The sequence below is a fragment of the Piliocolobus tephrosceles genome, chromosome 9 (assembly GCF_002776525.5).
Source record: "Piliocolobus tephrosceles isolate RC106 chromosome 9, ASM277652v3, whole genome shotgun sequence".
NCBI classification, from domain to species: domain Eukaryota; kingdom Metazoa; phylum Chordata; class Mammalia; order Primates; family Cercopithecidae; genus Piliocolobus; species Piliocolobus tephrosceles.
This window is the reverse complement of record NC_045442.1, coordinates 56,391,392-56,406,193: the sequence shown is the minus strand read 5'-3', so window position 1 is coordinate 56,406,193 and position 14,802 is coordinate 56,391,392. Positions and strand designations below refer to the sequence as shown.

Here is a 14,802-nt window from a genome sequence, read left to right as displayed (position 1 = left end):
TCAGCATCACAGAGCGTGTATTTTGGGAGAGTTTAGAATTCCTTTCATGTTACAGATACGGAACCAGAAACTAGGTAGGATAAGGTCTCTGTAAGGTCTCACAGCTACTTAGCCACAAAGTTGGGGTAAGAGCTATTTTGCCTTACTTAGTTACTTTCATTATATTTCCTTTTGGCCAACTTAAATATAATTATTATATAGACATTAAATTACAAGAGTTTATTGAATTATCAGAAGAAATAATTTCATAGAATATTATATTTGGCTGTGAAACAACAAGACTTATTTCCACAAGTTACACAGGAAAATTTATTTCATTACTCAGTGGTTATACTTTATCAGTCTTTTTGAATTAATATTAAGCTGTAAGTTAATAAAGGTGATGGAAGCTATAATTATACAAATAGTTTAAGAGATAAGTGTTACCAAAGCGTATCTATTATCTTCAGTAATACGTATATTTGAATTGAGCACATTATTTGAGAAGCCATTCGCTCTTTGCTGTTAAATGAATTTCTTGGTTTAGAGGACAATTTTTGGAGAATTAGTACCCTAATAAAGTGAAATACCCAATTCAGCTGGCTCCTTACTATCATGATTTATGTTTCCCAGGGAATCTAAACATGGAATGAAGCAAAGAGTTCATAAACAATTATTCCCCATCCGGTCACTTTCAATTCACTCATACTACTTTATTTTCTTCATAGCACTTGTTACTATCTAAAATTATCTTGTTCATTTTTTATTTGTTTACTCCCTGGCTCAATATTCAAGAATTGAAGCTTCTGAAAAGGGGACCTTATCGGCCCCATTCCCTGTTGTATCACCAGCACTAACAGCAGTAACCAGGGCGTAAAGGGAGTTTTGTATTTTCTGTTCAGATTACAAGCAATTCGACATGTTGACTAGAATGTCAAGGGGTCACTTGTGAAATTGTAAGTTCCATGGGTAGGGAAAAGAGATCTGACCTAGAAAACATTGTGCTGAGTGCTAACCTCTTCATTATGTTTTACATTACCCCACCCCTGCTTCTGTAGCACCTGTCTGTGTGTTCTAATTATTGGTGTCCTTGTCTTTCTCGCCCATGGAAACTTGAGGGTAAGGACGAAGTCTCATTTCTCTATACATCCCTGGTGCTGAACACAGTGACCAGCAGGGTAAGGGAATGTGTCCGTGAGCACACGAATGCTTCTTTCAGCACAAGTGCCTGAGAACATACTGTATCTTTATGCATCGCATCTACAAAAAAAAGAAAAGAAAAATAAATAAAGAAAGAAAAAGGCATAGTAGTTGATTGCTAAGTGTTCTCTGCTTGTTTGATGAAACACCTGCCTTCAGGAAGACAATTTCTGACAGATCAGGCTCTCTTTTTTTAGTACTGTATAAGTTCTTTAGACCAGTGCTGTCGAGTCGGAATGGAGTGTAAGCCATGCATCTAATTTCAAATTTTGAATAGCCACATTTAAAAAGCTTTAAGACAGTGAAATTAGGGCTGGGCGCGGTGGCTCAAGCCTGTAATCCCAGCACTTTGGGAGGCCGAGACGGGCGGATCACAAGGTCAGGAGTTCGAGACCATCCTGGCTAACACGGTGAAACCCCGTCTCTACTAAAAAATACAAAAAGTTAGCCGAGATCCAGCCACTGCACTCAAAAAGTGAGCTGAGATCCAGCCACTGCACTCCACCCTGGGCGACAGAGCGAGACTCCATCTCAAAAAAAAAAAAAAAAGGAAACTGAAATTAATTTAGTAATATATTTTATTTAACTGATTGTGTCCAAAATATTATTTCAGCATGAATCAATATGTAAAATCATTGAGCTACTTTGCATTTTTTGGTACTAAATCTTGAAACCTGGGACGTATTTTACGTCTCAATTTGGATGCAAAATTTTTGTCGGAAATACTTGATCTGTATGTTATATCATAAAATTTAAAGTTAGAAAAGTAGATTTGCGTATCCAAATTGTTCCAAACACACTTGCATGTGTTCTACTATCTGAATTGAATATCAATTTGAAATTTTAAATAAAGCTAAATATTTAGTTCTCCAGTTACACTGCTCACATTTCCCTACCCAGTAGACACATATGGCTAGTGGCTACTGTATTGGCCAGTGCAGAATACAGTAAACTCTGCTTGAATAAACTCTGCTTGAATAAACCTTTCTTATGTACATTTTTAAATTTGCAAACATTGAACCCTCCTTTCACATAAATCACAGCATTCTAGAAGAGTGAGGACTGTCATCGAAGTCATCTAGTCCAGCTGCCTCCTTTTACAAGAGCGGAGTGGGGAGAGGAAGTGGCACGTGGTTCATCTTCCTCGCAGCCCTCTCTTGGTGCCTGCTTTGCACTCAGAACTCTGCCAGGCACTACCAGTCTACTCCTTCGGGTGGAACGGACACCACAGATATGGCTGTGGGGTACTTCTATGTGCAACGGAGGATCTCCTTCTCTCTACAGGCCAGTGTGGGTGTGATGGAGAGACCTTGGGGAAGCCTCCTCGTGTGCCTGCCCCTGTCTGCCCATGTGAGGTCACAGAAGCAGCTGGTGTGCTTCGGACCAGCTGGCTGTCTCTCCAGCACTGAGGTCAAGCCGCAGAGTCAGATGGATGGGGAAAGAGGGCAGACTAAGTGCTAAGACAGATGGCACCAAGGCCAGTGCTTGTTATCCAGAGGTGCCACCCCCTACAAGGGGTGTATGAATGGCTGCCAGTCCCTCAGTGCTCTATCCAGTCACAGGTTTTTGTTTTAAGAACTTCATATGTCTCATCTAAACATGAAAAATAATATGAGACTGTGAATTAAAAATTTTCCAGGTGTGTGTTTTTTATTTTGTCATTTATAACCCTTGACAAGTTTAGTGCTTGTTTTCTTTCCTGTTCCTTCACCTTGTTCCAAACCTGCTCTAGGTCTTTTGGTATCATCTAGGATGCCAAAAATCAATGAAATGATCGTGGATCCAGATTTCTTTGTGAAGAAGAAATATTTTGACTATCTCTTGTGGCGAGGCTGCTCTGCTTCTGAGAAAACTGAAGTGGGTGCAGCATGAAGTCGTTCTTATTCCATCAAAACACACGCTTGCCTCATTACCAGGAACCTGGAGTAGGGCTGAGCAGGCACACCCTCCCTAGTAGCCCTGAAACTATTTCTCTCTTTAGTTTCTTTCTTGCCTCCATTCTCCATTATTCTATATACTCCCCAACTTCTCCTTCTTCATATCACAGTGTAGTATTTTTTACATGTGCACAGCTCTTGTAACTTCAAAATCTCCATGTGACAGTGTCATCTCTATAGAAACCACATACATTGTTACTGGTTTGTGTGTCAACTCAGCTTAACAAGGTAGAGACACAACATGAAATGACAAGAGAGAGTAGTCAAATTATTAATTGACTGAACTGATATTTAGAGCTTGTCTTGAAATCCTGAGAAGGTGTATGTGAAAAATGAGTGGCGAGAAATACTTGGCTGTGTATCTAAATTCTATAAGGCATCCGAATGAACTGATTTGGCTTTATTTTCAGTGGCATACTTAGTCACAATTGTTTGATTCCTGGATTAGATATTATCTGGAGTATGCCCATTACTCCATATGCCCAATGTGGAAAGATATTTTAATTGTTTTTATAGAAGATTCATGCTCTAATAATGCCCAGGCAGGAAGCACTCTGCATGAAACTTGTCAGTTCTGGTAAGAAATAAAAACAATTATTTGGGACAATTTTTAGTAGAGAGAATCACTTATTTTTTTAATACTGTAAGTTCTAGGGTACATGTGCACAATGTGCAGGTTTGTTACATATGTATACATGTGCCATGTTGGTGTACTGCACCCAATAACTCGTCATTTACATTAGGTATATCTCCTAATGCTATCCCTTCCCTTCCCCCTCCCCACAATAGGACCCGGTGTGTGATGATCCCCTTCCTGTGTCCAAGTGTTCTCATTGTTCAATTCCCACCTGTGAGTGAGAACATGCAGTATTTGGTTTTCTGTTCTTGCGATAGTTTGCTGAGAATGATGGTTTCCAGCTGCATCCATGTCCCTACAAAGGACACAAACTCATCCTTTTTTATGGCTGCGTAATATTCCATGGTGTATATGTACCACATTTCCTTAATCCAGTCTGTCACTGATGGACATTTGGGTTGATTCCAAGTCTTTGCTATTGTGAATAGTGCCACAATAAACATACGTGTGCATGGAGAATCACTTTTTTTGACATAACTTCTAGTAACAAAGCTGCAAGCAGGGAAAACACAGAGACTGTTTGGGGCAGTGTGCTCTTTGAGGCAGGGTGGTGGCTTTCAAATTGTGCTCACCAAAGCTGCCTTCTGGAGGAGGGCTGAGAGAACCAAAGAGCCGGGGCTCCAGGACACCATTTTTTCCATTCAGCCATGCAGCTCCACTGTTATGTTTATTGTAAGTACCTTTCCTGTAGGACGTATTCAAAGAATGATTTCTTCAGCTAATAAAAATTTGAAAGATCGCTCTGTACTATATTTTGAAAGCATGGTTTAGGAATTCCTGTACCTGGGACTTTTCTAAAACAAGAACAGATTTTTTCTTTTTCTCTTGAGAAAGGGAAGTCACTTAAGAATTTTTGTCCTCAGCATTTTTTTTCTTTTTTCTTTTTTTTTGGAGGTGAGGGGGGATGGAGTCTTGCTCTGTCACCCAGACTGGAATGCAGTGGTGTGATCTCAGGTCACTGCAACCACCGCCTCCCGGGTTCAAGTGATTCTCATGCCTCAGCCTCCCGTGTAGCTGGGATTACAGGCGCACACCAACACGCCCAGCTAATTTTTGTATTTTTAGTAGAGATGGGGTTTCACCATGTTGACCAGGTTGGTCTCGAACTCCTGACCTCAAGTGATCTGCCCACCCCAGCCTCCCAAAGTGCTGGGATTACAGACATGAGCCACCGTGCCTGGCCTACCCTCAGCTTTTAATAGCTTTGACATTCCGCGCATAGGCCACGCCCATCCTATGCAAGTCCTATGTACACATTCTCATGGCCAATGGCAAGTAGTAGGACTGGAGAAGTTGCGGTAGAGGGAGGTGACCATCAGCCTGACTGAACCTTGGACTGTTGTTTCCTCTAAGGCCATGTTTGTATCTCATTCTTGTTACTACCAGGGATCTGCCCCACTTCTCAGACACGTGAGCTTGTACCAGTTGGACAATTAGTTGAACTTTAAAGATTCATACTAGTTTTTAATCTCCCAAATGACCATAAGTTCTTGAAATTTAAGTGGAAATTTTTGATAAAAATTTAGTCAAGGAATAAAGTTTTCAGAAGTTCTTTTAATGTTTTCATTTCAGCTATAATAAAGGCTTTCTGGAACTATTGATAAAACTGTCAATTCAGTTTTAGGGGGAACTGGCATTTGTGGCTCTCTTGAGTCAATGTCTTTGTGTTGAGAATAAGTACACTAGGAGCTTGAGAGTTACTTGTCAGGATGTCTGCTGTGTAGGGAGAAAGGGATTTAGCCTTTAGTAATATCACAGTCAAAACCTAGGACCCACAGGGTTGCCTTTCTTAGTAGAGTCACTGTTCAAAGTTCTACCTTAGAAATGGAAGATAAAAGATCACATTTTCTGTAAAAAAGGTAATCTGAGCAAGCTATACATTAGGATTTATTTTTGATGGGCTAACCACTTACTGAGATAAGGGAAAAGCCAAGGCAACGAGAAAGTCACATTATGGAGTCCTAAAAAGCCATGACACACTCTCAACTTCTGAACATTTAGGGGAAGCAAAGAATTATTCTAGAGAGAAATATGTTCAAAAATACCTGTGGCTTATTTTCCTAATTTCCAACTATGGTTTTGCCAATAGAAATCAATGAGAAAGTATAATGCTTTGCCAGCCTCAGATGGAGAAGTTACTTGATCAAGCACACTTCTAAATATATTTTAAAGTATCATTAGTGTCTATAAAGGAAGAAGGAAAAGATGATCCAGGAGCCAGTGGGAAAGCTGCCAGCTTTTTAGCTGGCTGTTCTCTTCAACTTGCTGAAAATAAAAGAAATTGTATGAATGTTTTCAAAAGTATAAGATTATTTATATTGGGAAAATGCATACAAAGGTTTAAGTTTTACTCTGCCCCCACCTGTTACTAATACAGTAAAATATCCTAGTAGAAAAACACTCATTTTTACTACAAAGACCCAAACACCTTTCATCTGGTTTTGGATCTGAGTTACATTTCATCTGCCACCTTCATTTTTCCCCATTTTTGTGTAGTTTCATAGGCAACGGAGAAACTTTCCAGAACTCTTTCTTCATGAAGATAGTTTGCGAGGAAGTCAAGCACGTGAGCATCGGTGCACATAGTAGGCCCATGGTAACTCTATGACCAGCGTGGTTTCCCTGTAGTTCGCCTTGAGGCCTCAGAGAAGTGCGCAGTCCATTGGTAGTAGGAATGGGACGCCATGGTGCCTGATTCTTTCCCTTCCCATTTTTATCACTGCTCCGCGGACTATAAAGCATCCTACAAGAGGAAAAGAGGAAAGACCTTTGAACCCCAAATCTAGACGTATGGTGAGTAGAAGTTGTTTGCCGGAACTCACGCTTGGCACTCTTTGTGAAGCAGATGAACAACAACTCCAGAGAACTCCAACCAAATCCTCACATGATGCACTGGACTTGGTGCTCTGTCCTTTACACACCTACACAGTCAGCCCTACAAAGTCAAATGCACCGGCCGCCAAAGTTATGGACTCTTGTATTGGAAGGGCACATGCTAACAAAGTCTTTTCATCAGAACGTCTTTTTTCTTTTTTTTTCCCTGGCTCATTTTCTTGGTGAAATTGGTGTGTGTGTGTGTGTGTGTGTGTGTGTGTTTTCTTTTTTTACTAGGTCTCATATGTTTTAGGCCCAGCCTGACATTTCAGCAGTTTCTTGCTAAAGCACTTTCTGTGAATACTGTGTAGTATGTGTGCAAATGACTCCCGACTTATTAGATTTCTTCCAGTATGTGCATCCTAGCAGAAGACACCCCAGCAGGCCTTGAGCACTGCTGCTGCTTCACTTCACATAATGAATATTCAGAGGCTGCGGTCATTGAGAACTCAGGTGGCAAAAATAGTAAGGTGATTGAAGCAAACCCTAACATGAAAGCAAATCTGCATTTCAGTGACTCAGAAACACTGATTACGGCACAGATTCCTGACCCTCAGACCCCATGAGAGGAGAGTCTTGGGGAACCTCCTGTGAATCGGGCATCTGTTCCATACACCAACATGCTCACATCTTTCTGTATGATGTGTTGTAATCAGCATGTTGTTTTTAAAAGACAACAAGCCCTTGTGTAGTCTTCTCCACAAAATGCATTTAGGCTGATAGTTTAGCATAAAGGATGCACTGTTGAGACGGGCAATACATGCATTGTTTTCCCCGTAATGCAGTCAGGATCTCCATAGCAAAATTTAGTGTGTTTTTTGAAATCTTATTTTATATATTTTGTCACCATCAGCAGTTGTACCAAAGTAGGAACAGCTCCATTCTATCAGGGGTTAAATTATTCTCCGTGTAGATCTAGTGGTGATGTATAAATTGCAGCCTTTTCTTTTTTTCAAAGGATTCTAAAATAGGTTTTCAGAATTAGTGGTGGATTTTTGCTTCTGCATGTGTGGTGACTCTTGATTCTTCCCCTTTGGAGAAGCATCCTTTGCAGCATTCCCCCTTCGGAGGAATCACTTAGACACTTCCAGCTGGTGGCAGGGGATACAGCCATAATACAGCTTCCTCTGTCCCAGCTGTCTTCTTCACTACGGTAAATGCATTACGATGGCTGCACTCTCCTGTAAAGGTTCAGGTAGAGGAAGGTGTAGGATGAAGTCCGGACATCATCATTTGGGTTTTTAAAAGCTTCAGCTTCTCCAGCATCTTTGCATTGTGAATATCTTCCTGCTTCTAGTCAAAGCTTTCTCTCTAGTGATTGGAATGCTGCTGTAAGCCTGATTAAAGGTGCCTGAGGATATCACCTTTTACAAGGAAGCCGTGCCTGCTTGAGAGGATCTTTTTAAATGCATTATGGCTCATGCAGCCTCACAATTAAAGAAAAACAGGGATTTAGAAATCAATACTGAAGAAGAGCCTGAGAAAAAAAGGAAACACCGCAAACGGTCCCGGGATCGGAAGAAAAAGGTATCTATGTATGCCAGAGCATGTATCTTGCCTGGATTCTTTTTGTTTTAATCTCCCCCTGGCATCTGTTAGAAGCATTAAAGCTTATTTTTACATGCTGGCTAGAGTGTAAATTGGGTGTGTAAATTGGGAACAGATGATAAACCCTATGGCAGACCATGGCCATAGGATGGGCAAGGCAAGAGGGATGGTTTTCTCCTGTGGGGTGATTGCAGGGCTATGCGGAAAGTGTGCTTCACTTTATATAGGCATGGGCATGTTTCCATGACACGGAAAGGTGTTGTGAAGGAGTTACAAAAGTAGTTTCCTCACAGCCCAGTCAAGGTGAAATGCACTGCGGTGACTTGGGTTAGAGGGAGAGGCCAGAGAGCCAGGCTTTGTACTTCTTAGAGGTTTGTCTCGTGGAAAAAGAGCTTTTGTGCTGGAACTGTGTCACATGCGTGCGTTTCCCAGGCAGATCTGTGACCTTAGAGACGTAGCACAAAAGTCATTTCCTGCTTGGCTTTTATTTCCTCTTTCTTTCCTTTTGCCTCTTATTTTTATCAGGTGCTTTTTGTCAAGTTGTGCAATGGAAATAAACTGCTGGAAATAACTTTCTTTTGTTAAGTAGAGCTGAAATCACAGAGGTTTGGTAATTTGCTGGGTGAGAGTGATTATCCTGAACGCAGGAATTCCAGTGACCTGAAACCTTCAACACTGATCGCTTTAGATTGATGCATAGGCATTGATGATTCCTTACTGATAGTCCAAGGCAGAGGGAAAATAGGAGGAAAATTCTGGGTCAGAGGTGTTTTATTGTAGCCCATGAGTACTTAGAGTGTTTGCCCTTAAATATGACTCCTAGGTGCTGAACCAGGAGTAAGACCCTAAAGCACTTTTCCTCCACGATAATTAATAAAAATTGACTAAAACTGTGATCTGAATAGGAAAGGCAGGTCATAAAGCATTTTTATGTGTCTTTGTGAAAATTCCCAAGGGAAAGATATCCTTAATTTGCTGTGAGCGGTGAGGCATGTGCTTTCTAAATGACATGCAGATTTCATCCCCCACATGGACCCCTCTTCAGGAGTGACCATGAATATTCCGGTACTCTTGCCATTTTCTTCAGAGTTAGGATCTATAGAAGACTCTCTGCCTTTTGTTGCATAGCTGACTTTGAGATTGAAGCTGGAGAACTGCAGTTGTTTTGCTGCAAGAGGTTAAATATAGTGAGTTCCTACTTTGATATTCTTGTAAATAAACTTCTTGAATATATTTTCATAAAAATACAAACTTGGGTTAAGAAATTGTGTGCAGGCGTATTTCAAAGCCTTGCACAGCAGAGTTGTTATGAAATTGCCATACTTTGCTAGATTATGGTCTAATTTTATTGTATGAGGTTTCTCTGTGGGTAGGTCACTACCACTTGCCCCCTCTCCGTACATCTCTGCCTACCCCCACCATGATAAGCTAGCTTCTAAGAAACACAGAAAAGGTACATATATTTGTATGAAGATATGGTGTCATATTAATATTGACACTATATGTTAGGGTTGTTAGATTAGCTAGGTTTATGTACAGCAGTTTTCTGTAGCAGTGATGACAGATCTGTCACCTTTGTCCTGGGCCCCTGTTTGACTTGGAAGCAAGATAGGGAAGGGGTGAAGCCAAGGGAGTTTCTGGATTCACTGAGCTGTAGCAAATGCTTTGTGGACCAAAGTGCTTTGTTACCAGTACAACAGAGTCTGTCCAATGTAAATCACTTAGCAACCAGAAGGGAACATGGAGAAATATCAATATCTCTATTGTAAATGTGCAAGTGGATTTAAATGTTTTGTTCTCAGGACACTCGGAGTAGATCCTAAAACTGGCGCATGGGTAACACTTTCGTTGCTGTTGTTAATCCTTAACATAGTAAAATAGGTATATTCTCTAAGATACAGTATATTATGGAAGATACAATATTCATAGTCAAATTATTTCACGGACTACTTGTGATATACAAAGTGAAGACTGAATTATTTTGAAGACACTCTAGATTTCCTTCAGTGGCATAGCCATATATGACCCTCATTCCCTATAAAGTGAATTGTTATGACTTTGGGTTTCTTTTTCCCCACCTTTTTCTAAGATCCTAATGAAGGCCTGTGGGCTAGTTTGTTCCATGTTGTAGACCTCATGTCAATCAAAAATGCCTCTTCTAAGTATTTTGTGGGATATTATGGGGAAGTTGCTCTTGTTCATATGCAGAAATACTGTATAAGATTTTTTTTTTTTTGAAATGGAGTCTTGTTCTTGTTGCCCAGGCTGGAGTGCAGTGGCGTGATTTCAGCTCACTGAAACCCCCGCCTCCCGGGTTCAAATGATTCTCCTGCCTCAGCCTCCTGAGTAGCTGGGATTACAGGCACCCACCAACATGCCTGGATAATTTTTGTACTTTTAGTAGAGATGGAGTTTCGCCATGTTGGCCAGGCTGGTCTCAAACACCTGACCTCAGGTGATCCCCCTGCCTCGGCCTCCCAAAGTGCTGGGATTACAGGCGTGAGCCACTGAGCCTGGCAAGGATCTTTTAATTACATAAAAGTAATAGTGTATACTCTCATAAAATCACAAACTAGAAAAGTTTGGGAAAATCCTAAAGAGTATCTAGTTTATAAAATAAGGAATTTGGTCCATGACACTCCTGCAGTTCAGGTTTGAGTAAGGCCAAAGACGAAGCTTTCTTGATTAGGTCTGATGACACAGAATCGTATAGTATGGGATATCACTACGTGTTATCATGAAATCATAATGCATATGTAGACTTAACATTGGATTCACATTTCATCAAGTTTTTAAAAACCCAGTGAATTGTACATATGGTCTATTTTGAATATGTTAATCATGAATATGTGATTACCAGTCCAAAAAAAAAAAGCAGTACAGAACTTCTAGGAATTTATAATTAGTTGAATTTTAATAAAGATGTGTTTTATTCTTGACATAAGTAGTGTTAAGAAAAAGGAAATCTTCCTATTTGTTGAAAGGAAATGCATCTAGGTGGATGAACCTTTACTTTTTTATTACTAATTTGTCTGGCTTTAAAAAACAGTTTGAATGAGTATCTTGTTTAAAAGGTGCTTACCAATGCACTTACAAATACCCCTTCCCCATACTTTCCCATTGCCTTTCCCTGCCATATCTTTTTCCCTCCACACTTCCCTGTTCATGGGCTGCCTAGGTTGGCAACCAGTGGGAGGCATGCCACTGTAGATAGAGTGCCTTTGGGTGGGTTTTACTGGATCCCTGCCCTGACTGAGTTGCAGAGAAGAGCTGTTTATATCCCCTGCTGCCAGCAGGGCCCTGGCCCATGGGCGGTGGTCGGTAGGTGGCTCATCCTACCATAAAGCCATGATGGGCCGAAGTCACACGTGCTCTCCTCGTGGGCAGGCTGCAGTCCTTGCACATTCCCTGTCATTGTTGGCTTCTGGTACTATGTTACCTGCATGTCATGCCCTCTCCCCACATAAACTATAAAATACATTTCAACAATGAGGGATAGTACTGGAATTGACCCTAATTTGTTCCATAAGTGGGTTTTGTTAGTATATGAATATATGCTTGTATATATTTACCAGGTCCTGTAAAAAATTTGAGGTGACCTAATGAAATGTATATTTAAAAAAAAAACATTGTGGAGTTTGCTCTCAACAGATAGGTAGGTAGATCTCTCTCTATATATGCACCTGACACAGTGCTAGATACTAGGATAAAATGACAATTCCATGATTAACATATTTTCTGATTATTGATGTCAAACATACAGTTAGTCAGTGACAGAGCAGGAACAAATATTCATTGCTTCATTCTTGCATTCATGTATTCATTCAGTAAACATTTATTAAGTGACTTCTGTGGATCAGGCATTGCATCAAATGTTGGAGACAAAGCCAATCAAAGCATAGTGGCAACACTACAGTAACGGCCAGAAGAGGCAGGGAGGGAGAAAGATAAGAGCCATTAATGACTTTCCATAAAGAATGAAGAGGGAGCCCCAGGAGGTCCACAGAAAGACCCTCACTTGGCTCAGATGCACTCAGAGGAGAATCTCAGTGAAGCTGAGCCTTGGAAGAGGAGTCAGCAAGATAATCAAGCCGAAAAACAGGAATCTCATCCCCAAAGTAATAGAAGTAGGAGAGACTATTAGGCTGTGTGGGAAACAAACAGTATTTTGGAATTCCTGGAGCAAAGGGGACCTGAGTGTGTGGCACGAAAAGTAGGCAGGTGCCAGAGCATAAAGATCTTCATATGCCATCTTGCATAGTTTGGAAATCATCCTGCTAAAAGTGGGGAGAGACCTTAATGGTGGTGGTAGAAGAGAGGACTGTGAATAGCTTTATGGGGTAGAGCCGTCACTCAAGCATCCGTGTTGTAGCAGCAGCAGGGAGAGCAGTCAGGAAGCTCTGATGGGGATCCAGGCACGAAATGCTGAGTGTGAACCAAGGCGGAGACTATGCCAGTGGAGAGGGGGTGTTGCATACCAAAGATATTTAGGGGAAGACTCAGTAGAACTTGGCAATGGATTGTAGGCAGGATGTGAGAGAGAGATCGGATTCTAGGATAACTGCCAAGTTCCTGGCTTGAAGGGGAAGAGGAAGAATTAAATGTCCTGGATTCATGTCTTTTCTCCCAGGCCGTTTATTGACCACTTATTCTGCAGTAGGTAGGGTATTACATTGCTTTATAGGTAGAGATTCATTTAATCTTCCTAATAACCCTGTGAGAAGAGAAAGTATTTTTTTTATTATCCCCATCTTACAGACAAGGAGACTGAGGCTGAGCCTTGAAGCTAGTTGCCGAAATTTTTCACCCTAGTCAGACAGTGATAGAGCTAGGATTCCAATTGGGGCAGTCTAACTGTCTAGCTTGCACTCTTAACTACTATGCCATACAAGGTGTGTAGTATGTGACATGAATGTTTTCACAGCTACACATCAAAGTGGGCTTGTTTCAGAAAATCTTCTAAGTGATAAGCTATTTTCTAGACATGTGAAACTTTAAACAACAGGCTTTATGTCTCTAACTAATTCAGTATTGTAGTGTCTGTTTTTCTTACCCACTGCAGTAAATTTTAATGTTTTTTCTTAAGGTTCTTTTTTTAAAATTTTTTGGAACTTAGAAATGAAAATTACCAACACAAGGATTTCAAATCCTCAGACACATTGTGTAATGACAACTTAACAGTGTGTTGGATGCCTGCTGTATGTCAGAAATGTGCAGAGGGATTCCCATGGGTTATTCTTTTTTCTTCTCTATGACTTTCCTACGAGGCAGGCATTATTTTCATCTCCATTTTTATAGGTAAAAACTAAGGCTTAAAAATACCTTGTCTGAGGTCATATAGCTAGTGAGTGGTGGACCTAGACTTGAACTCGGGTCAAAGGACTTTGGGATCTCTATTTAACCACTGGGTTTATTGTAATGAGGTGCTAGCAGTCTCTTTTAAGGTTAACCACAATTTAAGGGTTTGAGAACAGATTTTTTTATAGACATGGACTATAGTGTTATTTCTTGCCATTGAAACTCAGTGCGTCCTGATATTTTATAGGCTTTTCCCATTCCTAGTTACCTGGGTATCTCTGACACCCTGATCTAAGATGCCAGGCAAGAGTAAGGTTTTGTACTGCAGCAGCTGGACTATGGTAGAAGATTGTGTCGATCTTTATGAGATCAAGCAAACTTGCCCTGTTCCCTGCTGCATCGAGTATATGGACTCCAGGTCTCCAGGGAGCATGGTCAATTAGCATACTTGATATTCTGTACCATAATTATGTGTTTACATGTCTGTCTTACCAAGAGACTGTGAGCTCCTTGAGGCCAGAGATGGTGTAATTATCTACTACAGCCAAACTGGGGCTTGCTGGATGGTGAATGAGTGGATGAGAGGCAGTATCGTGTAATGATTAAGAGTGTGAACAATAGAGTAAGGTTGTCTGTGTTCAGATTCTGGCACTATCAGTTAGATGTTGACCTTGGAGAAGTTATTTAGTCTCTCTGTGCCTCAGGCTCTCCACCTGCAAAATGGATGTAATAGTAGGATGTGCTTAGTATAAGGTTGTAATGGGGTTTCAGTGAGTTCATAAAGCTGTGCTTGGCACAAAGAGCCATAGTGTTGCAGTTGTTGTTATTGTTCAGAATGTACAGACAAATGAACAGAAGAATAAACGGACTTTAGTGTGAGTATTTAGTGTTAGCCAATGTACTGAGGCATTAACCAAAGCCAAGGTTTGTTTATGAAACTTGCCTCAGGTCACAGAAATACCAGGTCTTGGAACCAAGGCCTGTGTGGTTCTAAGTTTCTTGCTTGGGCCATCAAAACCTCTACAGGAGAGATTTTCTTAAGGGTGATTATTATCAATGGACATCCAGGGTGAATTCTTATATCAAGAAAAAAATGATCACTTTTGAGATGTTGAAAGTTAAATTATTTACTAATTCAAATTTTAATAAATCATTTAAATTCAACTGCAAAATCTAGATTTGTATATTCTTTTATACTTAAGTTAGTGTACTTCTGCATTTAAAATTTTTAAATAGAATCCACTGACTGAAAAAACAGTGAAAGCATTGGGATGGATGGATGGATAGATAGATAGATAGATAGATAGATAGATAGATAGATAGATAGAT

The 14,802-nt window shown here is 40.5% G+C and overlaps 1 protein-coding gene across 2 annotated transcripts in view; it reads left to right on the top strand.

Moving 5' to 3' along the window:
* Positions 1-14,802, top strand: part of ANK3 (ankyrin 3) — a 713,837-nt gene that overhangs the window by 334,096 nt on the left and 364,939 nt on the right. The window contains exon 1 of one of the 2 annotated variants that reach the window (XM_023185582.3): positions 7,704-8,154. The exons of the other annotated variant lie outside the window; for it this stretch is intronic. Coding sequence (XP_023041350.2) covers positions 8,041-8,154 — 114 coding nt within the window. The 5' untranslated portion in view covers positions 7,704-8,040. Of the gene's footprint in view, positions 1-7,703; positions 8,155-14,802 lie in introns of those variants that run through there. 2 annotated transcript variants of the gene reach the window in all.